We start from the raw sequence: 27,187 nt of genomic DNA, 5'->3' as shown, positions 1-27,187 counted from the left end.
TATCTGGACTTCGTATTAACATCTATTCACTTTCAATCCTCTGATGTGTAGCACAACTTTAGGGAAATGCAGAATCTGATCAATTATCCAACTAAATTATATCTATTGGGCTAAATGTTCAGAAAGATGCAGCTGCAAACCTTGTTAGTATAACTGCAGATAGTTGCGAAGCAGAGACACGCAGTAATAATATCCACTCATGCTTTAGGAATCATTAGCAAGAGATTAATTTCAAACTCTGTTAACGTAACATGTAGGAGAACAGCATTTAGAATTTATTTGGATGTTTACACACACACAAACAAACACACACACACAAACAAACACACATACACTACCTAAACAAAGTTTGTAAAACCACGGGTGACGCCACCTTACAGCTCCATGAATGAGGTTAAAGACAAAACTGCAGCATTTAAACTTGCTGTTTTAGTTAAAAAGCCATCTCTGCGTTCTGACATCTCTACCTGTTGAAATAACGTCTGTAAACATGAAGCTATGAAAAGCTTTGGGTTGTTTTTCTTCACCAAATATCTCTTTAGATGAGAGTCAGAACGCGGTGCCTCTTGGTGTTGAGCAGCGTGGAGGTGTGCATCAAGGTCAGCTGTTAGACTGTAGATGCAAACTGTTGACCTTAGTGACAGTCTCCCGTGGTGCCCAAAAGGCACATTTAATAAGTGAAAGTCTGACTCCCTTCATTTAGTAGTCAAGGTCAGCGACCTGAGCATCGGTCTTCCTGATTGGCTTAATGATTGTTTCAACCTCATTATCTTTGCCTCCAACCATCTCCATCCCCTCGCTCAATCTGTCTTGTATGTTTTTTTAATGCTGATAGAAGACTTGTGCAAGCGGACACCACGGGCCTAAAGTCTCTATGATGGTCTGTCACCTCACCCACCGCGGCTCATTTATTTAATGTGGCCTTTCTTCCATGGAATTTCTCTAGAACTCGATCGCTCTCCCTATTTTACATTCTGTGCGGTTTCCCTTGGCTGATTCATGTCATTGTATTTGTGAAAAACAAGTTTTTCAGGATGTTTTCCAGAGTGTCTTATAGGATTTGTATTTCTTCCACTTTTTAAAGTCTTTGAGGACCCACTGAAGGCGAGGAACCACTAAAGTTTAGGCTCATCAGACAATGTCGGCTAATTGACTTTGGAGTCTTTCGCGAGTCTGAAGGGTGCTTTCATTACTCTTGCTAATATTCCATCTCTTACCAGTCTCCTTCAGTCATAAATCAATCATAAATGTGGGGGCTGCTGGAGGCTCTGAGACCTCGGCAACACTTGTTTTCACAGCTGCTGCTTTCAAAGCTGCAAAGTCGATTTCTTTTTCACTGAAATTGCTCCACCAAAGCAAAAAGGAGCAACAGTTGATTATAAATGGCTGATTTGAGATCCACTTTACCCCACGGTCTGAGGAGGCTGAGAGGTTTAGGAGACACGGAGGAGGTGCATTTAAGCCCATCTGCTTATCAAGCAAAAAGAAAAAAGACAACAGGAACAAGAGTTACAGCGTTTCCGTCTGAATGAAGGTGAATTCTGACTGTCACCAAACTGGTTTTGCTTTGTTGTCATAATATGTTGCCATCGGGGATGTGACTGTCCCTCCAGCGTTACTGGAGCCGGGACTTGCACCCACTGCGAACAGTGTAATCAGCTGTTCCTCCGCCACAGTTTTGAACATCTTTGTGTAGAACAAAGAGCGCCCCTCGTGTGTGTGTGTGGACGAGGAGGCTGGGTATTGGACAGCGTGTCAGGAGAAATCTGTCAGAAGCACTGAGGCTGCAGCCTCAGGCGGACCGTCCCCTCAGACTAAGGGGTTTACCCCATGAATGGAGACACTTCTTGTGGAAATTATCTTCAGAAACTCAACTGTCACTGACATCAGACTTGCCCTCCCTCCACACACATACACACACACACCCTTGTTTTTCATGCACTCAATTCAATCATATTTACTCTAATTTCAAGACAATGCCTGAGGGTAACTCCCCGTGCTCCTCGCGCCTCCTCTTCCTCCTCATAAACTTTATAACGTCACCTTTCATTTCTTTAGATAAGCAAATAGGCCTCCTGCCTGCTCCCTCCCATTGGCCCGTATGGGGCCTTTCTAGAGGGGAGGTGCTTGAAGCTGAATCCCAGAGAACACTTCCAAACTTTTCCTGTTTTCCCTGTGAGTCACACTGTGAAAAGATAAAGGGGTTTTAAATGCAGGACCTTCAGCTGCTGAGCAGATCCAGGGATGATATGATAATATTATATCAGCTATGTATGGGAATACTCTGAAGCCTGTGATCAGAGAACAACAATAAGGTAAAACATTCATCAGCTTTAATCTTCAGGGGACATTTGAAGGTGTGCTGTGCTGATTTTAATGTTGCTAGTGGTTTACGTCTCCAGCTACACCTTCTGTCATATCTTCACCACAACCAACAACTGACTAAACTTCATCCGCACATAGAAGGTTCTCAGCCTATTTATCCAGAAACAGACTTCTTTGTTTGAGCAAAGTGGTGTGAGAAAGAGGACAGACTCTTGTTGAACTCTGCTTCACTTCTATTGGGCTTTTGGGCTAAACACGGGAGAATGTGCTCACAAATCCTTTGTGCAATGTTTTAATCAGCTCTGTAGGGTCAGTAGGCAGAGGGGGGAAGGAAAGACTTTGACCAAAACACCAAAGTATATTTTGCATTCTTTAGGAAAGAGAGGAATGCTATTAGTGGGAAGTGGTACTCATAGTACAGGAACTTTGTGTGTACACTGAGTAGAATCCACGCCTCAGGAGCCAATCCCTCAAAACAGACATGTGATCTTAAAATATTATATTCAGGACTTTTCTTTTTGCGTTGTTTAGGGAATGTATCCAGGCTGCACTGGTTTTTGAAGTTCCAAACTTGTATTTGTTTGTTTTGTTAACCTGAACTTTTCCTGGCCTGTCCATAATTAATGTCCAGATGCTGTTTTCTGACGTGTTTGCTCTTTTCCCCAGTGTTGGTAAACATAAATAAGCCAGCCATTTCCCATGGGAAAGGGAACTTGCAGATAAACTTACTGTTCTCCCTCAAAAAGGTTCCAGGAGGTCCACACCGCAGCCTCAGCGCACAGGCAGATTTATCCTCAAAGCAGTGAAAGTTATGGTTCTTACTGGGCACTTTAGTTTACATCTACAGATATGCACACCAGTTTGGACCTTTTCAGAGGACTTCTGTCAACAGGGTGATCAGTGATGGTCCCTCTCCTCTAGGACAGATACACGTCTTTAGTTTCTCTCCGCTTGTCCAAAGTGCAGCGTACATGTCTACAAACCTTTGATAATATTTACTGACGATCTAAAAACTGGAAAACAATGTGGATCCTCAACTTAAAATCCTCTTTGTTTGCATATTTACATAACTGGTTGATCTTTGAAGTGTCTCGAAAATTGTCCCCTGATATGAAACCACCTCACTGCTGTGGCTGCAGACCCAGTGCACGTTTCACAGGACACAATCTCAGCAGTTTGTGTAGCTGGAAGTGTGACGGCAACTGTTTGCTAACAAACCATCACTCTGAGTACCCAGGATGGGTCTTCTCTTTTGAGTGTTAACTATGTGCATCAGCAAAACAGACACACACGATGTGTAGAAGCATTCCATTAATTGTTTTTATTGGAGAAAACGGATTTGGACATTGTTCTCTCCTCCTAATTCTGAATGAAAGGGTTAATATAGGAAAATATGTTATTCAATTATTAGTACTGAGGTACATTTTTTGGAGAAACATGTTGCCAAGCGTGTAATGCTGTCCTTTTGACCAGTAGAGCAGAAAATGTTTAAAAAGTTCTTTTTTTCCATCAGCCTCGACAGGAGGAACATTTCTCGTGGCTGCTCGTGGAGTTTGGAGCCTCTGTCACCATGAGAGATCGCCTGGAAGAGCTGCAGAAGAAGTCACGGGAGTTTTCAGAGGCAGCGAGTGAGGATGCCGCCCCTGTTTCAGAGGAGCCTGAGGATGAGGAGCCCGTGGTTGGCGTCGTAACACAACAGGCTGTTGTGTTTGAGGTGGAGCCGGTCATTGACAATTTCCTGTCTGAGGCTCAGAAAATACGAGACGATATAACAACACTGGAGATAGAGGTAAATCCGGATCGACATTCCAGTCGCGCCTAAATCCATGCTAAACATTCCTAAGTTGTGATTTTGTAATGAAATACATTTTTTTGGCCTGTCAACAACAGGTCCTCAAGTTCAGCCAGCAGCAGAAGAGCCTGGTGGCCAGCATGCGTCGCTTCAGCGTAATTAAGAAAGAAAGCAGCGTAACACGTGACATCAAGCTTCAGGCAGAGAGCCTCCACCGACGGATGGAGGCCCTCTCCAAACAGGTCCACAGCACTGAGGAGCTTCACGGACCTGCTGCTGTAACAACCCGAATACAACGCTCCCAGTATGCAGCACTGAACCGCAAAATCCAGCAGGTTAGGAAGACTGTGGTTCTTTGTATCCTTCCACCGTCCGAGTAAATCGTTCTTAAATGGAGTTCATGAAATAAACATGCACAATGATGTCAATACTTATTAAACACTGTGCAAATCAGGGCATTTAGTGCCACAATCGAACAGGTGCTCAAATAGCTCACTGTTATTATTCTTTTAATTTCTCCATCTCACTCTGGCTTATTTTCCTTCTGGTTTGCTATAATTGCATGTGCAGGTAATTCTGCAGTATAATGAAGGTCTGCTGACCAAGCAGGAGCGTTGCAAGCGCTTCATTATCCGGCAGCTGGAGGTGTCTGGCCGGCAGATGACGGAGGAAGCGGTGAATGAGATGATGGCGGCGGGAAAATTGGAGGTGTTCAACGAGAACCTGCTGAATGACGCCAGAATCACACGGGCACAACTGTCAGAGATCGAACAGCGACATAAGGTATCGCGCTGGTCTTCAGTCAAAAACGGGCAGATTACGAGTTGTTTTTACAACTTTGTGTCATGTGATTCGTTATGTTGCTCTCCGCACCGTTAGGAACGTTCGATATCAACATTGACTGTGTCCATCTTAACCTTCTCAACACGAGAAGAGAAATTGGTCTTTTTTTTGGCTTGAATTGTGTTGTATGAGTGCTGTCAAACAATTCAAATTATTAATCCGATTAATTACAGGGTTTCTGTGGACTTATTTTGATTAATTGAGATTAAATATTATTCATCTTATAATAATTCCATTTGCTTGTCCATGAGCAAACAGACAAACAGACAGAGGGGTGTGTCGCAAACATAGGCGTCGGGCTTATGTGGCAGCTAGAAAAGAAAACTCCATCCTGCACAAACTGCCTAATACATTTGTAATAATGTCAGGTGACTGTTCTGTCTCACAGGTTTCTACCTATTTGTGCATGCGTGATGGTGATTCTACTTGGAAAAACTGTGTGACATGCATTGCAGAGATGCAGAGTCATTCTCCACTGCAAATGGGTTAATGGCATTAAAATTTTTAATCAGATCAATCATGATGATGGATGCATTTTGACTGCCAATTAATCTCCTCTTCATTTGCCAAACACAATTAAAATGTGGTTGTTATTGATTTATACTAATTTATTTTGGAAATAACGAGCTTTTGGGTGAGTGGTTCTGATATATCCCACATGGTCTCATCCTTTCCCCCAACAATAGGAGCTGTTGAGCCTTGAGAACAGCATGAAGGAGCTCCATGACCTGTTCATTGACATTTTCTTGCTGGTGGAAGAACAAGGAATCCTCATTGACCATATTCAGACCAACGTGGAAAGGACACAAGATTACGTGGACACATCTAATGAGAAATTCAAATTAGCGGCCAGGTACAAGAAGAGGAACCCGCTGCGGCAGCTGTGCTGCTGCTGCTGCCCTCCCTGGAGATGCTGCTTATGAAATAAACAGCATCTCCTGTTTACGGCCGTTCCATTTCACAATCCACTTCCATGAAGGGGTAGCCGCCATTGGATCTGACGACCATGGAAATGAAGGTTACGGCTGTGCAGTTCTTGCTGGTCAACAGAGGGATGGAAAAGTCAAATTCAGCAGAGCAGAGAAAACAATTAGGGGGAAGCCTGATTTGACATTTGAGCTGCTTGTTTCTTTGGAGGGGATGTGAGGCAACGGCTATTGAAAGAGACAGTTCAGTGAGAGCTCCCGGCCAACGCTGCTGCTTATTGGAGACCTTCATCAGAGAGAGGTCACAAACAAGGAGATCAGGAGCCCAGCGCTTCTACCGCTGCCACAGTATATCCGTTTATATAGTTTCTGCATCAGAGAATCACAGCAGTGACCATTTATTGGACACCCAGTATCTGCACTTTAAGACTCATTTATTCGCAAGTTTGGATTGACGAGCAGAAAAATTCACCTTTTACAATCAGCCATTAGGACATTTCGTATTTTAAATATTCAGCTTTTGATCTGGAAAAAGTCCTTTATTCCGTTGCACAGCAGAGGGAATTTACTTAAAGCCTGGAATAAAGAGCCTTGATCAAAACATTGGTGATATAGAGATAAAACAGTCATTGAGAGCATCTGTGTATGTGGAAGGTTGATTTTCCTACGTTGCATCTAGAACTGTGATAAAACTGCTTGGGTGGAACGACCTGGGATTATTTTATTATTATTGCTGTTGTTATTATTTAAGTACTTGTCTGTAATTACATTTCAAAATAAAAGCTGCTTTAGGGAGTCTGAAAAAAACTATAAATAAAACAAATGGAATTCCATTTTTGGAATATGACCTTGGGAACTGATGCCACGTTGGATGATTTGTATGTTCGCAGAGTAAATTTCAAATAAATAATTTTAAAAAAGCATCTTGGAAGTTACACCCTAAATGCCATGAAATATATTGCATGAAGTATTTTCAGGACACGGAAAGACTTCCTGAGACATCCTGTATTCCAGTGTGTGCTTATGGTGACTCACTGACCTTTGGTGTCTTGTGTCCAGAACTAAATACAGGTGAACCGGGTGTGCCTGGGACTGACTGGAAATTCTGGTTTTCAGCTGTTCCCTGCTACCCTCCAGTGTGTAAATAGAACCGTTCCATTCCTGCAGATGGAAAGAAGACACCCTTTAGCATTTAGTGTTCCTGTGAACTAAAAATTAAAGGTAGAACACCTAAAGGAAACAGGTTTTCCTCTGAAATATAATTGCCGCTTTGGAAACCTAAACAGGCATCCTTTCAGCTGAGGATTAGATATTAGGATATAATGTCAGCAGAGATGTATATTTGTATTCACGCAACATTACATTTTACTGTAAGTTAGCCCAGCTTCTGATTGCACCTGAAGAGAAAATAAAAATAATTAAAAAAATGCAGGCCTCCTGAACAGCAACAATGCCATCCAGTGTTCACTGAGATAATTGCCAGTTTAAAAAAAAGTGGCGTGCATGTAGCAGAGCCCACTGTGCAGAGTCTGTCAACAGGATCTCGCAGCAGGGATGCAACAGACTCAAAGTTCCAGCCCTTCTAAACTGCTGCCGGCATCTCTGCGAGGACCCACCGAGCTGCATGAATCCCTGCGAAGCCTCACGCGTGCCTGGCTAAAAACAGCAGAGGAAAAGGAGAAAATAATTGGAGAGATCACGCTCTCGTCTCGTTGGTATTGAGATGAAAAGACGACACGTCCCAGACTGAGCTGTCAGAATGCAGACACGTGCGGCATATGGCCAGCCATCTCCACCGCCAGGAGGAGCGGGAATAACTGGAGGATTTCCACCGAAAAACAGAGACGGATAACAGAGCAGAGAGGATCTGTGGCTGTCGAAAGAGAAAGAAAAACTAGGGGAGGTTCTGCAACTCTTTTCTGAACAGAATACACTAGAATGTATGTGTTTCATGTGCTAAATTTGCAAAAGACATCCAAAGTTTCTGTGGTTTTCTGATCTTTTGGAGCCTGAGAGAAAGCTCCTCCTTCCAGGTGCATCTTCCCAGGAGGTGGGGGAGGTTCTGGATCCACCCACAAACATTAAAGTAACGTGCCATTCATTTTCTAATACTTCACAGAGATTCCACGTCTGTGATTCAGAGAGCGTCATGGTTCAGGGTCGCGTGCTGGACAAGCAGTGTTGGTTTCCAACAGTCTGCCGACTCATCGTGTTGACTCAAGGATCTGCAGTCAGACCGGCCCTTTGACACCCTGCGAGCCGGTCTTTTCTGCGTGAGCCAGCAGGACCAGCCCCTGCTCCAAAGCATGACAGCCCAAAGACAAGAACCTCCTCAGGTTCAACAGACCCAAATCACGAAGACGTTAAAAAAAAAGAAAGAAGCTGCAGAGGCTGTTTCGATCCGTGTTTATGATGCGGATCATGGCTGAGCCAGACAGCATTACAAGGATCTCTGTGTACGTTGGACGCATGTATTTCCTCTATCCGCTCCGTCAGTAACATCGCGGACCCGACAGACCCCAAACCTGCGAGCAGCATCAAAGGGACCCTCCTGTGTGGAACCCCGGCTGTGGTCACACGGGGCTGACTTCACTTTACTGCCGCCTTTTATCACTCCCATCAAATTTGGAACCGGGGGGCATCAGGACCTTCAGCAAGTGATAAATCAAAGGGGGTAGCAACAACGGGAGCTGCTGGAGTACCCAGAACTGCAGCGTGATATCACTGATTTCAGGTCTCTGATCTGCACGGCTGAAACGCTGCTTCAAAGCTGTTTCTTTTTCTTTAAACCCTAAACAGTTCACTCAATCCTTAATTACATGTTTCGGTCTGACCTCAATGAGGCAGCACAGAGTGCAAAGGGTTCTAAAATGAAAGAATATGGACATACGTGCAGTCGTGAAGTCTTCGGATGAGAGGAGACGTCTGAGCTGACTGATTCCAGCTGCTGAGTGATGTACTCAGAGCACTGTGACAGTAATACCAACAGTAGTGATGAGGTCACTGGATGTGATAAGGACATGTAGAGAGTTATTATACCAGCTGCATTTGGCTGGGAGAGCTCTGTCATCATGAGGCAATTTGATATTTCTGTAGCTCAGAATTCACTCTTGCAACCGAATTCAACAAAACAAGGACGATGAAGCGGAACCAGAAAGAAGGAACACTGAATATCTCGTCCCTATACGTGAATGGGAATGTAGCTAACAGGAACAAAAGGGGTGCACTGTAGAGCGTGATTCCAAAAATGATGGAAAACACAGTCTTTTAGGTAGCGTTTCATTGTTTTCATCCATGAACATGAGTTGTATTTCTATGAATGCTTCGCGGTGCTCGTTCCGAGAGGCTCTTTTGGACGGCCTGCTTACCAATATATGCGTGCGAGAGAATAGGTGTGTGTAGTAAAAGTTTTCAAACCAGCTGAAGACAAAAGCTTGGTGTTATTTATTGCATTCTGCAGGCGAATGCAAAAACTCAAATATTCTGTCCAGGTGAAATATATGAGGGAGTAATAGGAGCTCTGGGAAGATGGTAGCCCAATATCCATGCGCTGATCAAGTAACAGACACATGTGTATAGCAGCTAAACAGGCTGCACAAGTCTATTTTCACCTTCTTTTTTAGACAGCTGGGTGGATGAGCGGAGACTGGGTTTAATGCTCAGCGTACGCAGAACTGCTGTAAGACAAAAGGGAGCATTATAGCGGCTGTGTGTCAGCTCACCGTCACAGTTTGGCTTCTTCAGCTGATGTAAGAGCAAGAAGCCCTACCTGACAACGCACTTGTAATGGTTTGTCAGGAGCAAACACTGCACACTCTCAGCTTGGTCTAATGGCGATGTGCGTTGCCGACTCACGCCGCGCTTCTCTTGGATTGGAGTTACCCGTGATGTGTGCTTTAAAGGGCTCCTATCCTCCTGCAATTTGATGTTGTGATACTGGGAATCGTGGAGGACAACACTCGGCGGAAACGATGCGCGTTGCCAGAGCTGCAGCTGCAAACACAGCCTGCAATCATCCCATCAGTCAGAGCCAATCGATGCAGGAAACGAGTCAGTTTCACCTCTTCTTTGTTTAAAATTCATGTATGACTTTTCCTATTTTTAAAATTTTCATTACAGGTGAATGACAAATACCAGCCTATTCCAAATGCCCAGTGTAGATGTTTAAAGATGCCTTTATTATATCAGGTGTGTTTAAATGTATGTGTTAAAGTTAGAATTACTGTAATCAGTTAGTGATTTAAACACGTGCCGAATCACACATATCGACACTCATATCACGCACACCCTGCCAGACCTCTGGTGCAACACACTAACTTTTACAAAGTTCCTGGTGGCGCTAAACGTGTTACATGAGTGATGAAAGTCTTCATTATGAGGCAGACAGGTTAAATAAACAGGTTACGGTGGAAAAGAAACTGCTAAATAAACTCCGGAGAAGTTAAATAAATCGGATACAGTGACATCATAAGCGCCCCATAAATAAAAGGATGGTTTGGCCAGCAGAGGGAGCTGATATGCAAGAATTACTCTATTAAAATGGAGTCATTTTCTTAACTGCAAATTATTCTTTTTAACACAGAAGATACTCCCGAATCGTTGCTCTAACGTTTTCAATAGATCTGATGTTTTCTGATCTTGTGTTGATTCCCATACTTCCCAATAAAGGCTGGGCAGTGGGAGGGCAGCATGGGGAGCTCAGCTGACACAGACATCAGGACAAAGAAGAGGTGCAAATGAACTGAGAAGTGGGTGAACAAAACGCCTCTCGGTGGATTTCTCCCTTATTTTGCTGTTATTTGTGCCCAGAGAGCCGTGCTGAACAGTTATTCCACCCTGTGACCACGCACTCACCCCCCACCCCCCCACACACACAACCGGATAAATGCACGTGCAGCCTAAACATGTGCACTATTGCGAGAGTTGATGATTCCATTTTCTCCTTTTGCAAAGGTGTTCTTTTGACCTTGCCTGGTAGCGCCCAAGCTATTAAGAGCAATCGAGCTGATCTCGTCTCGGTCCAGTCCGTTCTGCGTAACAAGAAACACGATCCTGACTCAATGCTGTACTTTACCTTGTCATCAAACTCTGTAGAAATTGATTAGATGGTTCCCTGAGCCTCATAATTTTATTTGCTTTATTGGATAACTGTGCAGGGAAACTGTTGTGTGGTCTGCTGCAGAAGCAAAGTGCATTTCAGCACAATTTCTGCTCTCGCCATCAAAAAAAAGAAAAAAGAACGTTATTTCTCATCTATAGACCCAACTGAAATGCTCTGCTGACATTAATCTCAACCGCGAGTGCAGACGTTCCGAAAATGTTGCTTCTGCCTGTGATATCAAAAAATATGAAAGCTTTTCACTCGAAAACTGAACCCAGACAGTAGGAAATTCACCCCGGTTGCAAGTGTTTCAAAGCACTCGCATCTGTTCTGAATGCAGATTGGATTTTCTCAAGGTCTACCCGAACACGCAGGCCAGCTGAAGCGCGCTGCAGGAAGCAGCATGTGGGATTCCATTTAATATGGCCAACTGTAAATGTCACAAAACATCACCATTATCTGCATTTGGAGGCACATTCCTCTGTTTAACTGGAGGGAGAAAACATCTGTGTGTTCAGGACGGGACGGCAGCATCTCCATCTGTCTCATCTGGTCCCACCATCAAACCTTCTGCCCGGGCTGGTTTCTTATTCTTTTTGATCATTTCTACATAAAATCACAGAAGAAAATAACGCGCCGGTGTCACGACAAAACAGAAGCTTTGTCGTGGATTAAAACTCAATGTGTTCCACGCAAGTGACGGGTGGGCTCGCACCAAAATGGAACGCGAATGTCTGAATCCATTAAGAGATCCTGTAAATATTGTGTGCGGAGGGAGCGCAGCAGCTTAGCTTGCGGCCCTCCAACCTGTCTTTCTTCTGCGGTGAAGGCTGCTTTTATTTCTGACGGCAGCCATGGGAAAGAGTCGAGCAGCCAGCAATCATCAAGTGTCAGCGGGTTATGGATCGCGCCGCTTCTCCAGCCAACCCAGGATGCACCTCGGGGACTTCATAAAACTCCTGACTCCAGGCCAGCAGCTCATTAGGCCTCACGCGTACCTTTGCCCTCCATCTGACAGCCCTTGGCAAGCATTGCCGCAAATTCGGCGGTGTTTGTAGATCAGTGATTAACGCTCGTGCATGCACGCACGCCGATGATTCGCAGTGAAGAGGACCCTCCTGATGGGACGATGGCTAAGCCCAACTCAAAAAGGCTTTCCAAATAAATGAATTCAACACATAAGATTTCATGGTGATATGTGGATTAATGAGTTCTAATTCCATATTAATTTACTTTTCACTGTATTTTCCCCATCCATGAGTGTGAATATCTGCTCCCTGTTCCTGGTCATTAGGCTTCCCATTTTTCCATGCAGACAGCCTCTCCAGTTGCTTTAAATGTATCGCGTTTGGAGCAGATACTGGGCTTCGCCCTCGAAACGGCGGCCGACGCTTTACAGACACTCACTAAACTGGAAGTGGGGAGAGGGGGGAAAGAAATAAGACTAATCATGAATAAATTTCCTTCTCATCCGCGTGGCCGAGATATTCTATTTACAACACATTTCTTTGGCTCTTTATATCCAGTTAATGAGATTTCAAATACATGTGAAGGAGCGGCATTTAAATTGCTATTCAGTCTGGAGGCTTGGCGCTGGGAAGAGAGAAAGAGAAAAAAGAGGGATTCCACCAAATGACAGAAGAGCTATTACCGGACCCGTTCCGTTCGGAGAACAGAGCGGTGCTGGGAAATGCAATAAGCGACTGCCACCATTGGGATTGTTTGAGGCTCTCTGACTTTTAATCTCGAAGGTGTGCCGTGAAAGGGAACGCAGGAGGAGTCTGAGAGGAGGACGAAGAGGAGCCGTTGTCAAGAGGGTTCTATTGTTTTCAATCATGCGGTCCCAAGACTTGACTGTTGTGTATTTGATATACAGGGAAGAGAAATGATCGCACATATCTATTGATTAACTGAGAATTATTCTGATCCCGTGCTCCTTCTAAGTGGTTCTCCTCCGAGCAAATGTTCATCTAAGCCATTAAGTCTGAATTTACCGTTAAATAGAGTGAAGTAGTGGCACAGAGGTTTTTGTCTTTCTTTTTCATCTTCCATGAAAAGGTTTCAAATGGTTTAGAGTACCAGAGGAGACGAACACATCCAGCCCAGTCTGACCTCTTCCACAGCTGGAGGGCAGACGCCCCGAGAGGAAGGATGGTAATGAGTGAAGGAGACTTCTGGAGGCTCCATAGAGTTGAACAGTCAGAGACTAACATGATTAAGACAAGAGGATGTGAGAGAGAGAATGATGGGGGAGAGAGAGGAGGGGGGGCAGAAGGAGAGGAAGACAGAGGGAGAGAGGAGAGAGAGGAAAGAGAGGGGGAGTGAAAGGAAGAGAGAGAGGAGGGGGGGAGTGAAAGGAAGAGAGAGATAGGAGAGAGGGGGGAGTGAAAGGAAGAGAGAGGAGAGGGGGAGTGAAAGGAAGAGAGAGAGAGAGGAGAGAGGGGGGAGTGAAAGGAAGAGAGAGAGGAGAGGGGGAGTGAAAGGAAGAGAGAGAGAGAGGAGAGGGGGAGTGAAAGGAAGAGAGAGAGGAGAGGGGGAGTGAAAGGAAGAGAGAGAGAGAGGAGAGGGGGAGTGAAAGGAAGAGAGAGAATGGGAGAGATGGGGAGACAGAGGGAGAGAGGAGGAAATATACCAGTGAGAGAAAGAGAAAGGATGGAGAGAGAGGGGAAGGGGTAGATGTGAGGGGGAACAGACAGAGAGAAAAAGAGAGAGGGACAGCAGAAACAATAAACAATAAACATTAAACAAGAGCGACACAGTGAGAGACAGATGGACAAGGAGAGACGGAGAGAAAAGTGAGAGATAGATGGACGGACACAGAGAGACAGAGAGAGAGAGAGAGATCTAGATTGATGGACATGGTCCAATGGTCCCTCGTCAGCTCCCACTCAGGAGAAGGTAGAAAGGCTGTTTGTGGTTCTGTTGTTAAAATGAGCCAAACGCTCTACGTTCTGCTCAGATATAAACATCTAGATTGTGTCGGTAGTTCAGAGCAGAGGGAGGCGGAGCGGCTGGCTGGTGTATGGAAGGACCATACACCAGCAACCCCGAGCTTTAGCGGTGCACTCAGACCACAAGGTGGTCCTCAGGAAATGTATCAGCATCAAACCTTTATTGCTTAGCTGTGCGTTGTACGTTTATGCAAGCGAACTGTCATAAAAGACAAACTCGGACGTTTCTGACTGTTTTTATTTGCCTTTTGCTTACCAATCAGATCAATAGTCGACGCCCCTGGCCCTGCGCAGTTCTCATAACCATTAGGGAGCTCCGCTGAGTGGGGAAAAGGCTGAAATCTCGATTTCAGATTTCTGTCATGGAAACTGCCTGAACTCGATCATGGAAGTGGACTTTCCTGCTTGCTCACACTTTCAACAGTGAGCAGCTCACCACTTCCTGCGAAGCAGCTTTGCCAAATGTTACAAAAACACAGGGAAACCTTTTATTCAATTCTGTAATGCAATTTTACTTGGCATAGTAGAGCCAGGCACCGGAGCCCCTGTTGGACTGAAACAATGGGTCACAACCCTACAACTCCACATTCCAGTGCGTCAGGAATTTCCCATCCGTCCTGCTGGATCCGCTCATGCGGCTGTTGGAAATGATCCACTTTAATTAAACCATCCGCCATTTAGTTTCACACAATGTGACATTAGATCTCACTTTAATTTCACTTGTCTTATCAGGCAGCAGTAGGAAGAATATTGCCCGTCCAGGCAGAGTTTAATAGCCCCCGTGCAGGGGGGGTAATATTGAGTCTAAACCCTGCACATTTATTTATGGCGCGCACGCTTGCAGACTGTATTTCGTACAGATAAAGCAGAGAATGTAGCTGGGCGCCACGCTGAAAGGTCACTGCCTGCCCTGGCAGAGATTTCACTGCACATAACTGGAATCCCGTCTGATACAACAGCACAACAAGATGTCGGGCTGTAAAATACGCTGTAATTTTCAGCGCCGGGCCAGGCCGGGCCGGGCCGCGCTGACTGTTCCCCGTTTGTATGCCGAGGATGTCAGGCCTCTGCCGGGGCTGGATTGATGACGACGTAAACCAATACCTGCGGATTCTGTGTACGGAAACGTTCTGGGATGGCATCAAAAGAGACAGCTGCTGCAGTCAAAGCTCTAAAATGTCTGATCTGCGCAGCAGTCATAAATACAGGCCCGGACATTTTGCACCGGGAACAGATGGTTTTCCACTTGGCGCTCCCTCGCGCTGGACATCGGGAAGAGTAGAGCGGTCTAATCCATTCTGTCAGGAATCCCACAGGGTATGGAAAACCCCGCTCAGATGGGACACATCTCACCGTCCTGGTCGATGCGTTTGTGGGTCGGCAGATGCTGCTGGACACGTATTGATGGCTGAAACCGACTATTGTTCACTTCAAACACAGAGAAAGAACAACATCCAATTGCCATAATCCAGAACATTGTGTAAAAGATAAATAAACCAGAATGGGAAAATACAATTTTTCATTTTTTGGATATTTGTTAACTTGAAGACAGTGGAAAGACGATGAATTTAAGGTTTGAAAGAACAACCTTTATTGGGATGGAGACATTCACTGGAAGATCACCTTCACTTGCTCAAGGGTCTGCCGTTTCCATTTTGTCCTCTGTAAAGTGCCCTTATATTGTAGAGCTGGGCCCGGACTTCTGGAAGTTCATTCTGGTACCGAAGCATCTGGATGTCAGCAAACCTCTCTGTACCTCTGCGCATTGGTGGTGCTTTCACAGATGTGCAATCACAAGCGCAGCCTGCAGACTCGTCGAATGACTCGTCGTGTGGACTCGTCGGACCACGGCTCACCTCTCCATGTCGAGCCGGGCCGGTCCGGATGAGCTCGGCTAGGTTTCTGTTTGTTCTTGGCGTCTGGCTGTCTCCTTGTATGACAGAGCTTTAACTGCATATTTAAACTGCATGATGAACTTCCAGAACCCATCTGGGAATATCCATCCCAGAATGATGTTGGTTTCAATGCAATGAAGCCTGCAGGAACAAAAGTCAATAGCTGTTCCATCCTACTCGGAAATACATGAGAAAAGGGAAATGAATAAGCAGCAACATAGATAAAAGCTCTTTGTGCTCTTTCAATTGAATAGATGTCAAAAAAAGAAAGAAAATGGCTCACTACTGTAGAAAAACTGTAAGCCATAACAAACAGACCTTCACATGCATTATTGACGCCTGCTGGACGTCGGTATGGATCAGAACCTCTGTTACCAGACTCAAATACAATAACATAGAATATCGATGCTGTGCAGCGTTCCACAGTCCAGATTACACATTTAACCCATGAGAACGAAATGCTTGCATCTGCTTCAGAGGGTGGAATACAAATGGATCAAGGTTATTGTTTATTAGGTCAGATCTCTTCACTTTGGTGACTCATTAACATTCTAACTTCTGTCTCATAGAGGGGGTGATGTTACATCGATGAGGACAACTCAAAGGGAATTTACCTGAGCTGATGGAGAAACTGGTGCATTTGGGTCTATGTTGGATTTGGTTCAAGCCCTTTTACCAGTCTGGCTTCGTTTTTAGCTGTTTGTTTCAGCCTGATAGCGACACTCATGTTACAGGGCGTTCATGCCTTTACTTTAATATCCTGTTTCCACTTCTGTCAGTTGAATGTAACATGCTGACCTAAATTTTAAATAGTAAAATAAAATATGGGGCATTTTAAAACCTTTGCCTTAGCTGTGGTGTATTCGGCATCATTTTGTTTCACCTCTTGCTTGACTTTTTCATCACTCCTGACCTTCTTCCGCTTCTCATGGCGTTCCCACGGGTCCTCCCAGCAGGCTGGTTTCACTGACATGTGTTTGCCAACAACCGACTGGCAACACTGATCACTCAATCCTCTCCTGTCCAAATATTTCCAAATGTTTTCATATCAGAAGTGAATCATTGGAAACTGCGCGGCATCTCTTATTCATGTCAGCCATAAATTATTCTCCCTGATATGAGCTCCAGTCACGTAAGGCAAGGCAGAGGGATGAGGATGGAGGGAGGCCGACTGCAGGGAAAAGAGGGAGAAATGGCCGGATTGACACTGAGGGTCAGAGCAAGAGATTAACGCGGTCAAAAGACGTGACGTAGACAGATGGGAGGCAGCGACGGGGGAAAGTGAGTTAAATAGGAGAGAGCGGGAAATCACAACAGTAGCTGAATCCTTAGTATAAGGAAGATGTGGGCTCTCAAGGTCGCCCTGGGAGTCAACAGTTCATTTTTATCTGCTCATTCTCAGATATTTTGTTTTCTTTTTTTGTGCAGCTATACTTTTTTAAAATAAGAAATAATAAAAGAATGACGTGAAGGATTTGAGCTGAACTGAGCTGGGAATTTGAACAATAATAATAAAGATAATTAGAACTCAGTTGACTAATTAGCCCATCCTTTAAATGCCTTTTATCCCCTTTAGCTTATTTCCCGTATTAATTTATATAACTTTTTCTTTCCTTGAAGAGGCTCAATTTAATGGTCCCAGAGCGGGAACGGTTCTGTTTTACACACTTGTGTGTTCACGAGCATACGGAGATGCGATCACTGTTGGAGGGCTGTCGGAGTGAATAAGCTGCCCCAGACACAGAGCATTTGGAGTTCGGGACATCGCTCAAGTTCCCCTTGACAGTGCTCCGGAAATGTCCTGACACCCATCTCTGCAACTGGGAAATTACACAAGTGGCAATGGTGGGATTTGAACCCACACCCCCAAAGAGACTGGAGCCTTCATCCACACTGCCCTCTAAAGCAGAAGTTTCTGTTCTAATCGACACATTATGAATTAATGGTACCTAATAAAGAGAAAAGTTACATTAATTTACCTCCTAAATATCTAGGACACACACACACACACACACACACACACACACACACACAGGCACAGCGAAATAATGTTTGTTTAGGCTGAGTAGAAAGCACACACAGGTCTTTTTTATGCTGCTGCTTCTGATAAGCTGTGTTCCTGTTCAGGTCACAGCTCAGATGATGGCGAGTAGCCTTCCTCAAACTGTCCCCATGCTGAGCAATAATAACTCCACAACTTAGCTCATCATTTAGAACTCAAGTACTAATTCAGTCTGAATACAGAGATTAGATACAATCTAAGATTCACTTGGCATTTACCTGAAATGAAATTATATTAAACATGCAACACTCAAACATTTAGATCTGAATGCATGAAACACAAGTGATAAAAGTGTTTAGATAAAGACCAGAACGTTTCTGGCATCTTGTGATTCAATAGGTTGATGAATGAGAGACAACTATATCGATGCTCCATCGGCTTCTCGTCCATCTTCGGCAAACTAGAACTCAATTTGTGACTGCTGAGGCATCAGTCAAAAATGATAAGTTTAAAGTTTGGGAATTATCTGACAGAACGGTGCACTGAAGCACAATAAAACCTATTTTAAAACAGCAGAGGTTACACATAGCTGGTTGACAAGTACCGCGTATTTTCTGACATCTGAGATTAGGCAGCATAGAGCAAAAAAAATAAAATAAAACACCAGAGGGGGCAATATCTTTTACACCCTTTCATAATAAGGTGGGCCTCATTCCCATGCATATACTGCCGAGCTTTTAATTAAAAATGAACATTTCTCTATTTAAGCCCTGATTATAAAAAAGCAGGTGGGGAGCAATTAAAATAAATGAATTGTGATGTGCTTCTGTGTTAAAAACCGCTGGGGGCCACTTTAATTCACATTTATGCACACCTACGTCTTAGATTCTCTTATCACAGGTTTCATTTAACATTTTGGCCCACATTCAGAGGAAGAAATGTAGCTAAATTTATGTCTCGGTTGGGGGGGAAAAAATTATTATTTTGAATCAACGAAAAGTGGGAAATGCAGAAAACTTGGTGCCACAGATCATCTCCCAGAGTGAAACACCCGTCACTTAACATTGTTATCAGTATCGTTTTAACATAATAAGAGCAAAGAGAATGACAAGACAACAAAAATTGAAACAACAGTTTTAATATATTCCTTTTTTTAAGACAGATGTAATAAAGGGAGAATTAACTAGGATTACTTTAAAGCCCAACTGAACGAATATGAAATCACTATTTAATATTATAACCAAGTATCACTTGTTTAGGTTCAATTCAATCCACAAAATACAGCCAGTTGTTATTTTTCTTACTTTAGGTTTTTGACTTCCAAACTTCTAAACCTGATGGCAAAAATGTGTGGGTAAAATCATGTTCATTAAAATTGCACCAAAAGCAACTTTAATCTTTTTTTGATCACATTGATGAATGGATCGTTTAGTCGTGATAGCAACTGATCGTTCCAGCTGGAAAAAATGAAAATGAAAGGAAGACCTGAGGAAAAGTAAATGAAATGATGTAGAACGCAATGCAGGCAGGGGGGTTTCAGAGGTGTGTGTGAGAGGAAACACAAGACTGGAGCAAGGGCACGCCCCAGCTCGGGGTGTCGTCTTCAGCTTCAGCCCCCGCTGATGGATGAAGAGACACCAGTAAGAGCACAGTGGCGCGCTGGGGTCAAGGCATTGGAACCAATTTCGAGGAGCCTTCGAAGCCATAAATTAAAGAAGGAAGGAGAGGATTGAATTGCAAGTTTGTGGGTCTTTTTTTTAACCTTTGAGAATCTGAGAATCAAAATCTGCCGGACGGAGAAGCTCAAAATCTCATCTACATTTTTACATTCACAGGTTCATTAAAACGAAAGCAATAACGCTACTTTATGAGTGAGCAACAGAGCTTTTATATGTGTGAGTGTCAGACTTCTGGAGGACCTGTGTGAATGATGTCAGCCCACGTGCGTGCTTGGTCATTGCGTTGCATATGTTTTGGACTCTCATATTGCGTCCAGATGTCCCCGCAAATCAGCTCAAGTCAAAGGGAGCCAAACGTGTTTCATAAGGCCGCGGCAGGTGCAGCCCCTTTCACAGTTTTCTACAATGTGTTAGTGGGTGTTATGACGGATGGGAAGCTGAACGGACACAATTATGGCCGCAGATGCCAAATATCAGATATAATCAGTGTAGCCCCTCTGCAGTCTCAATATAAACAGACAATTTGATCTAATCTATTTACCCCGCCCGCCTGCCCCTGTCAAACAAAGCCTATAGGTAATTAACCTCAAGGCATAAAATTAAAACCTGACAAGTTTCTGAGGCGCATATTTGATTGCTCATGGACAGAGAATGTCTGGAGAATATGTTTGTATGTTGTCTAGAAGATAAAAGAAGGTTTTGCTGTTCCTGCTAAGGTGCCTGTCCTGCAATGGTTATTGGTTTTAGCCCAAAAGAACCAGTAAAAATGCTCTAACTCTTATCTAGATTTATATGTGAGATTTTCTCATTAACTCCAAAAATAACTTTTACTTAACATCCTGGGGTGCTGATCAGGTGACAGTCATGTGACTGGAGAGGAAGCAACCTTCCAAAATAGTGGTACCACCCATATAAAATTCGAGGACGGAGCTCATCTACTGTATAAAAGGTTGCTTTTCAAAGTAACTTTAAACACGAGCAGCATCACAGGAGAAGCAAAGGGCACAATCAGATGAAGAATAAATAACTAATCTTAGAAGATTAAACTAAGAACAATGTGAAGCAGAAACAAATCAAAGAAGTGATGTTTAAAAAGTGTCTGTGCAGCATCAATTAAATACATTTCCAATTCCACTGAATACTAATAATAAATCTGTCCAGTTATAAGATAGACGTGGCTCTCTAGATCTTATCATTCTAACAAAAATCGGACAGATAAGACTTCCAAATGTCTGAAGAAAGCTAAAAATTGCTGCTTTTGTTGTTTGCTGGCATTCTATTAAATATTTTAGCTTAAGGTTTTGAGAACTTTGATAAGTGTGTGTGTGTGTGTGTGTGTGTGTGTGTGTGTGTGTGTGTATGTGTGTGATCTGCTTTGAGCTGTGCATTTATATTATATAGGGCTCACTCATGCAGTGCCACACCGTATCCTGCCATTCTTTTTCAATCACTCCATTCTAATAAGTCAGACCAGTTCAACATTGGTGACAGTTTGCTCAACAACACATTACTTTTATTTCCTCAAGACAAGTTCATGGGAACATCTCATAAAAATGTATGTAGCTGTGATTTATCGCTCATGTTCCAGTCTACCTCTCAGTCACACTGGTGATCTTGTGATCTTACGGTACTTGTTGAAGTGTGTTCATATGGTCCGGGTACCAACTGAGCATATGGTGAAAAACCGAAACATTGAGAGGATATTTGTGAAAACTGACTGCAAACAAAATTCAGAGTTCATCCGTCATGCCATCTCTCTGCCACAAATGTGATTTACTGTCTATAATTTATGTGACTTGTAATGGAGTGAGAGGTGAGAGAAGAGGAGGAGGTCTCCATAGTTGTGGGGGTTATGGAAAACATGTTAGATGTCTGGTTTAGATCATGCTGACTAGACACAAGGAAAAAACAATAAGTAATGCTGGAACCATCATTCATAAACTAGGAGTATCATCCTTAATTCATGCAACTAGACTCACGTGCACATGAGCACGCACGCACGCGCGCACACACACACATCCTCAAAATTAGATCTTTGTGAGGACTCTCATACACATAATGCATTCCCCAGGTCCTTACCCTAACTTGAACCATCACAAAATGACAATATGATTATTACTTTGTCATCTGCAAATACTCTGACCTCTATAAGTGTCCATAACATCATGATTAGAGCAAAATATGCTCTAATGATCAATGAATTATCAATATACAAATACGACCTAATCAATGCAGTTAAAATAGACTAGTTGGTCATGTTGACATTTAACATGCTGTTAATGGAAGTATTCACTCGAAGCAGCAGTTTGTGGGCTTTAAACTACTACATTTAACTGATCTTTTGCAACAACATTCTGATAATCATCTCAAGCATGGGGACGTCCCTATTGAATGGAACTGAGTAACACTGCAGTAATTCAACATTTTTTTTTCAGTCAATGGAATAATGTATCCTAACTGGTTGTCTTTTAATATACTTTGTGCTATTTTCTCACGGTGATTTTTATGGGCACCGGCCAAAAAAAATACAACCCAGATGAAGACACTGGAGGCAGAAAAATTAACTCACGCAATATTTATTAAATCAATTTTTTTTTTTTTAAAACCCTCATAGGATCTCAAGAAATAGAGAAAACAGCCAGGAATCAATGCGAACTAAACATTTCAGAGAAGGCAAAGGCAAAAAAAAGAGGAGCCAAAAAAATCAAAGTGAAATGTTCTTGGAGTTCAGATCACAAAAAGGAAAAATTCCAAAAACCACTGAAAGAGGCCATGATCAGCCTCACAGGCGGAGCAAATGGAGCTTCATTTCAAAGCCAGGTTAACAGGAAACAGGTGAGACTAATCAAAGAGGAGCATAAAATCCAAACATACAGGACGAGAACAAATAGAGTAAGTGTAAAGAATGGCATTGACAGGAAAAAGAGAAGAAAACAATGCAACTGAAAAGACTTAACCGTGACGCGGTCCCCCGAGGAGGAACACACCGAACACCCTTCGACTCGCCATGGAGCCTGCTGACAACATTGTGCTAACACGTAGCTCGATGTTGTATTTTCGGCCCGAGTCAAACATGTTCTTTATCATTTTCAGCTAACCGCATGCTGAGAGGAAAACAAACCTCACGTCATTTCCAGAACTTGTCTTTGGAGCTCCCTTCTCACGGAGCCCAGCAAGGCTGCTGTGTTTACCAGGCATGAGTTGGAGCGCCAAGGCCAGGTCCACAATCAATGTCCAGAACAAACCTGCAGCTGCAGCCTACTCCACTGGGGAGGAAAGTTGTATTACTTCTTTTTTTTTAAAAACACACTGCTCTTTCTTTACACCATCCAGAAGCTCTTCTTTACGACGAGGAAATGGTGCTCTAACAGCTCAAGAACCTGATGATAACAGCAAATCAAACAGTCTCACACCTTTAGGATATCATTCTCAGTTTGCTGCCCGACCACCTGCTCCCGTGCTAATTGAATCCACCCAGCATCCGCGATATCAGTGTTTCACACAGGGGCAAGCTCAAACAAACCTCTGAGAAGAGACCACCAGACGTGACTCTGGGCGAGCGCTGTGATCTTTGGAGACAATGGTCCTTTCTTCTGTGGATGTATGGCTGAAAACAAGGAAAAAGGAAGGTGAAACAAATAAAGTAAAATGGGGTCAGTGTTCTGTGCCGATCTCACTTCCGTTGTCTTCCTGGTCTCTTTTCCTTTTTCATTGCTGTGCTTTTGAACACGAACACAGGCCTTTTGAGCGCCGCTCCTATTCTCACCGTGCTCGTGCATCTCGCTAAGTGCACGTTTGATGTCGAACTTTGAACGTTTGGTTCGTTTCGATCTTTTATTTTTCATCTCTTTTTGTCACCGCTTCTGCAAAGATTGTCGCCGTGCAGATTTGCGGCTTTCGGGTTATTGTGGTGGATATGGGCAATCTCACAGACAGACCTGTTCTATGTAAACACACCAAAATAAGCAAAATAAAGAGAAGTATTGTCCAAGCCGCAGACTCCCTGTGCTACATGGGTGATGTTATTACATGAGAAACTCTGACATCACTCCACGTGGAGGCAAGAGAGCATAGATATCCCCCAGGCCACTGGGTTAGTGTAAATTATAGAGTAGACTATACCATATGTATGGAATTTGTTAGCAGCACGGCAACTCGTTTTTCCACTGGGGATTTGCAAAAGTAGGCTTCTTCCAAATCCATCCTTAAATATATTTATTGTACCCTAAAACTGCCGGGCCGTTAAAGCAACAGTAATGAGTGCTGTTCAGGTTTTTTAAGGCCGAGTCGTTTTTGTATTACAGTCATCAATATGGCTTCCTCAACAAAAATTACATTTGAAGCAAATGTCGTGGGTTCATTGCGAAAGGTTAATGGCTCAGACCCGGTCCAGCTGGTGTTAAAGTGGGAAACACTTAGGGGCAAAAAGTAATTTCAATTGTCAGCCATGTGGGATTTTGATTTGAGTGACATCTGCTGCTTATATAAGCGGTTCGGTGTTTTTATCTTAAACCCAGCTTCGTCCCATCTAGATCATCAGTATCTGCCCCATGCTCCCTGAGAGGTTCTGTAAATCATGCTGATTTGACCGACGTGAACAAAAACAGCGCATTTGCATTTGAACTCACTGCGAACTCCAATTATCGCAAATTTTCCAAGTAGGGAGACCTGGTGTTTGTTTCAGTATGCGCCGCAGACAAGCTACCAAGTTAATCCCCACTGCTGGGCTAATGAGCTCCAACTTTTCTGTAGCAACTACGCACATTCACACGTGTTTATTGGGTCTGTTTACAATTTAAAAAAAATAAATAAATAAATGAAGGGCCCATATGGATTTGTTTGCATAGTGGTTTCAGAGATATACCAAAACGCAGGTTAGCCAGTTAATAAAAGTGCATCCTCACCCAAATGATGATGATACTTTTAAACAAACTTTCTAAAGATGAGAACTATCTCATCGTTCCTGCCCCGTGCCATCTATGCTGCATGTCTTCTCCAAGAACAGCCGGGGCACTGCGGCGTGTGAGAGGAGATGAATAGTCTGGGAGCGTAATATAAATGGCGGCTGTGACCTGCACGGGCTCTTCAAACTCGTTCCAAATCAATCTAGCGTTCCTTCACTGTGACCCAGTGGTTCATTCCTCCTCCTTGTGTCCCTCTCTTGCCAATCTCAATTCATCACTTTATCTCCAGTTTCTCTCCTTCCATAAAACTCCTATGGAGTCGGACTTTTTCAAGTGGGATTAAAAAAAAAAAGTTTGTCTTTGAGCACTTTAGAGAAGAAAGGAATCTGTGAAAATGAATCGGACTTTCAAAAGAGGTTTGCCCTGAAACCTTTTCTTCTGTTGCTCTCATGCAGTATTCATGTTCTGGGTGAACTCTTGCTGGCTTTGCTTTGGTTCTTTTTCCCTAACTAATCAGGGACAGACGTAATGACCTGGAGGCACTGCAGAAACACGGCGACTCACACCTGCTTTTGCTCCACGCGTGTGTGTCTGTGTGTGTGTGTGTGTGTGTGTGTGTGTGTGTGTGTGTGTGTGTGTGTGTGTGCAGCAAATGTGCCAACAAATTGATATTAAAAACTTTATAAGATCAGATTCTACTTTGATGTTAAAAACCTTAAAAGACTAAAGGGAGGCTGTACTAGATTGATGTGGAAAATCCTTCTTACCCTTGTTTATACCTGAGTAGCTCAATAATAACATATGCAGACATACCAGTGTTAGCATAAACAGGCTACTCTTAGCCTGTAGATAAGGCGTAGATAAGGCTTGTAGGGGAACTGTAAACTTTGGGATCCATCTTATACACATCTGTGGCTGGTTTCCTGCTCCAGCCTCCTTTGCTGGTCCAAAAACACTCCTGGTTGTTAGATTCTTGTTACCAGCACAATCTAATATAACCAGAATCCCTTCTGATTGAATGGCATAGATCATTTGAAGAAAGTAACTGAATTAAAGTTCTGAATGAGTCATTTCTCTGGGTGAAGTCCCTGAGGAAATGCCCTTGAAATTAATCTGGATTCCTTTAGAAGCAACGATGGAATTTTAGGTTTAAAAATTAAATTAAACAAAGATCATTGGGATTCAGACAGCTGTTGTGACTTTCACACCAACGCTTTGTTCCAGTAATTAAAAGCAAACCTTCAGGGATGTGGAGTGATGCGTGTTATTTTGAAGCAAAATGAGAGCAGGTTAAATCCTGTCCGTGCTTCTTTGGTAATCCTCAGCCTGATTTCGAGGTTCAGAGTCCTGGCAGGGGATCGATGGTGGCATTTGCTCGGTTGTTATCACACGGCCTGTCTACTCAGAGAAAACCACATTTACCCCTGACGTTTCTTTCTTCTCATAGGTGAACCTGGTGTTTCTCCTGTGTCTCAGGAGGATGTTGACCCGACTACAGACGAATGCTGCTGGTTATTAGGCAGAAAGTAAGCAGACAAAGACGGCACATCTGTCCTCTGCATGCGGGGGGGCGGGGGGCGGGGGGGGGGGGGGGGGGGGGGGGGGGCGGCGTCTCCAGCTGTCTGCATAATAAACATGGACACACACGAGCTCGTCAAAAATCTTCAAACTCCTGGTGAGTGGGAACATTAAGACGTTGTAATTTTTGGGATAATTAGTTGGTTTGTCAGTTTTATGGGTGTACCTTGGTAGCTATTAGATTAGCCCTCCGAGATCCCCTGCTCTGCTGCACACGGCACTCTAGTGTGTGTGTGTGTGTGAGAGAGAGACAGAGAGTAAGAAGATGGCAAAGGGATTCATAATGGCATTATATAATTACTCAAGTTTTCTGTTGGAGATTTTGAATCTCTCATCACATTTTAGGAAAGAAGGGAAAGAAGAAATGCTTTATTATTTAATTATTTCAGTAACTTATTGTAAAGCAGTCAAATCCTTATTGGTCACAACTTGGGAGATTGTTACCTATATGTTCTTTATTGATTTTCAGAGCAGATACGCCAATAACTGTTGCTTTGAAAGAAACTTAACGTCACATTCTTTCTGCAACAAAGTGGAAATAAATGTGAAAATATAGTAGGAAAGAAATGATGCGTAAATGAGGGGCAGAAGAGGAGGGAGAAAAAAGCAAAGTAAAATTTGGAGGGGGGTGATAAGAGGGCTCTCGCCCACGGAAACCTTGAAGATGATTGAACTTCTGATGCCAACATTTGTTCCACATAAAACAAGCTGGATAATGTTCAAGCGCATTCACGCACAAAAACATAATTCATAGTCCAGGGGACTCGGTGCGTCCTCCGGGAACGAGCTTGGCAGCATGATGGAGTTTATGTGATTGTGTGAGTCTTTTCTTAAGTAACGGAGGGCAGCAGCGGCAGGAAAATCAGGAGACGGAGAGAAAAAAAGAGAAGAGAAGAAAAACAATTTTTTCATCTTTCTTCAGGTCATGGCTGAAGTTTATGGATGTCTTTAACACAGAGTTTACTGGCTGCAGTCTGACACACACACACACACACACACACACACACACACACACACACACACACACACACACACAGCAATTATTCATTACCTGAAATCGGAGAAGGCAAGTAATTGAATTATGTTGTATATAAACAACAAACTCAAGAGGAATAAACCTGGTGCTTCCTACTCTCCCGCTCTACATCCATCCCCTTGGCAATTGGCCTGGACACACTCACACACACACCC

The 27,187-nt window shown here is 43.5% G+C and overlaps 1 protein-coding gene across 1 annotated transcript; it reads left to right on the top strand.

Annotated features, from left to right (window-relative positions):
- Window positions 1–2,168: 2,168 nt before the first annotated feature.
- On the top strand, window positions 2,169–6,808 carry stx19 (syntaxin 19). The gene is made up of 5 exons (XM_003962014.3): window positions 2,169–2,315; window positions 3,839–4,114; window positions 4,216–4,452; window positions 4,688–4,900; window positions 5,647–6,808. Exons 2-5 carry the CDS (start codon window positions 3,896–3,898, stop codon window positions 5,881–5,883), a joined length of 906 nt encoding a protein of 301 aa, XP_003962063.1. The 5' UTR covers window positions 2,169–2,315; window positions 3,839–3,895; the 3' UTR covers window positions 5,884–6,808.
- Window positions 6,809–27,187: the final 20,379 nt, after the last annotated feature.

This window comes from Takifugu rubripes, chromosome 1 (genome assembly GCF_901000725.2).
Source record: "Takifugu rubripes chromosome 1, fTakRub1.2, whole genome shotgun sequence".
NCBI lineage: Eukaryota > Metazoa > Chordata > Actinopteri > Tetraodontiformes > Tetraodontidae > Takifugu > Takifugu rubripes.
The sequence above is the reverse complement of the archived record's forward strand: the minus strand, read 5'-3'. Positions and strand labels throughout refer to the sequence as shown.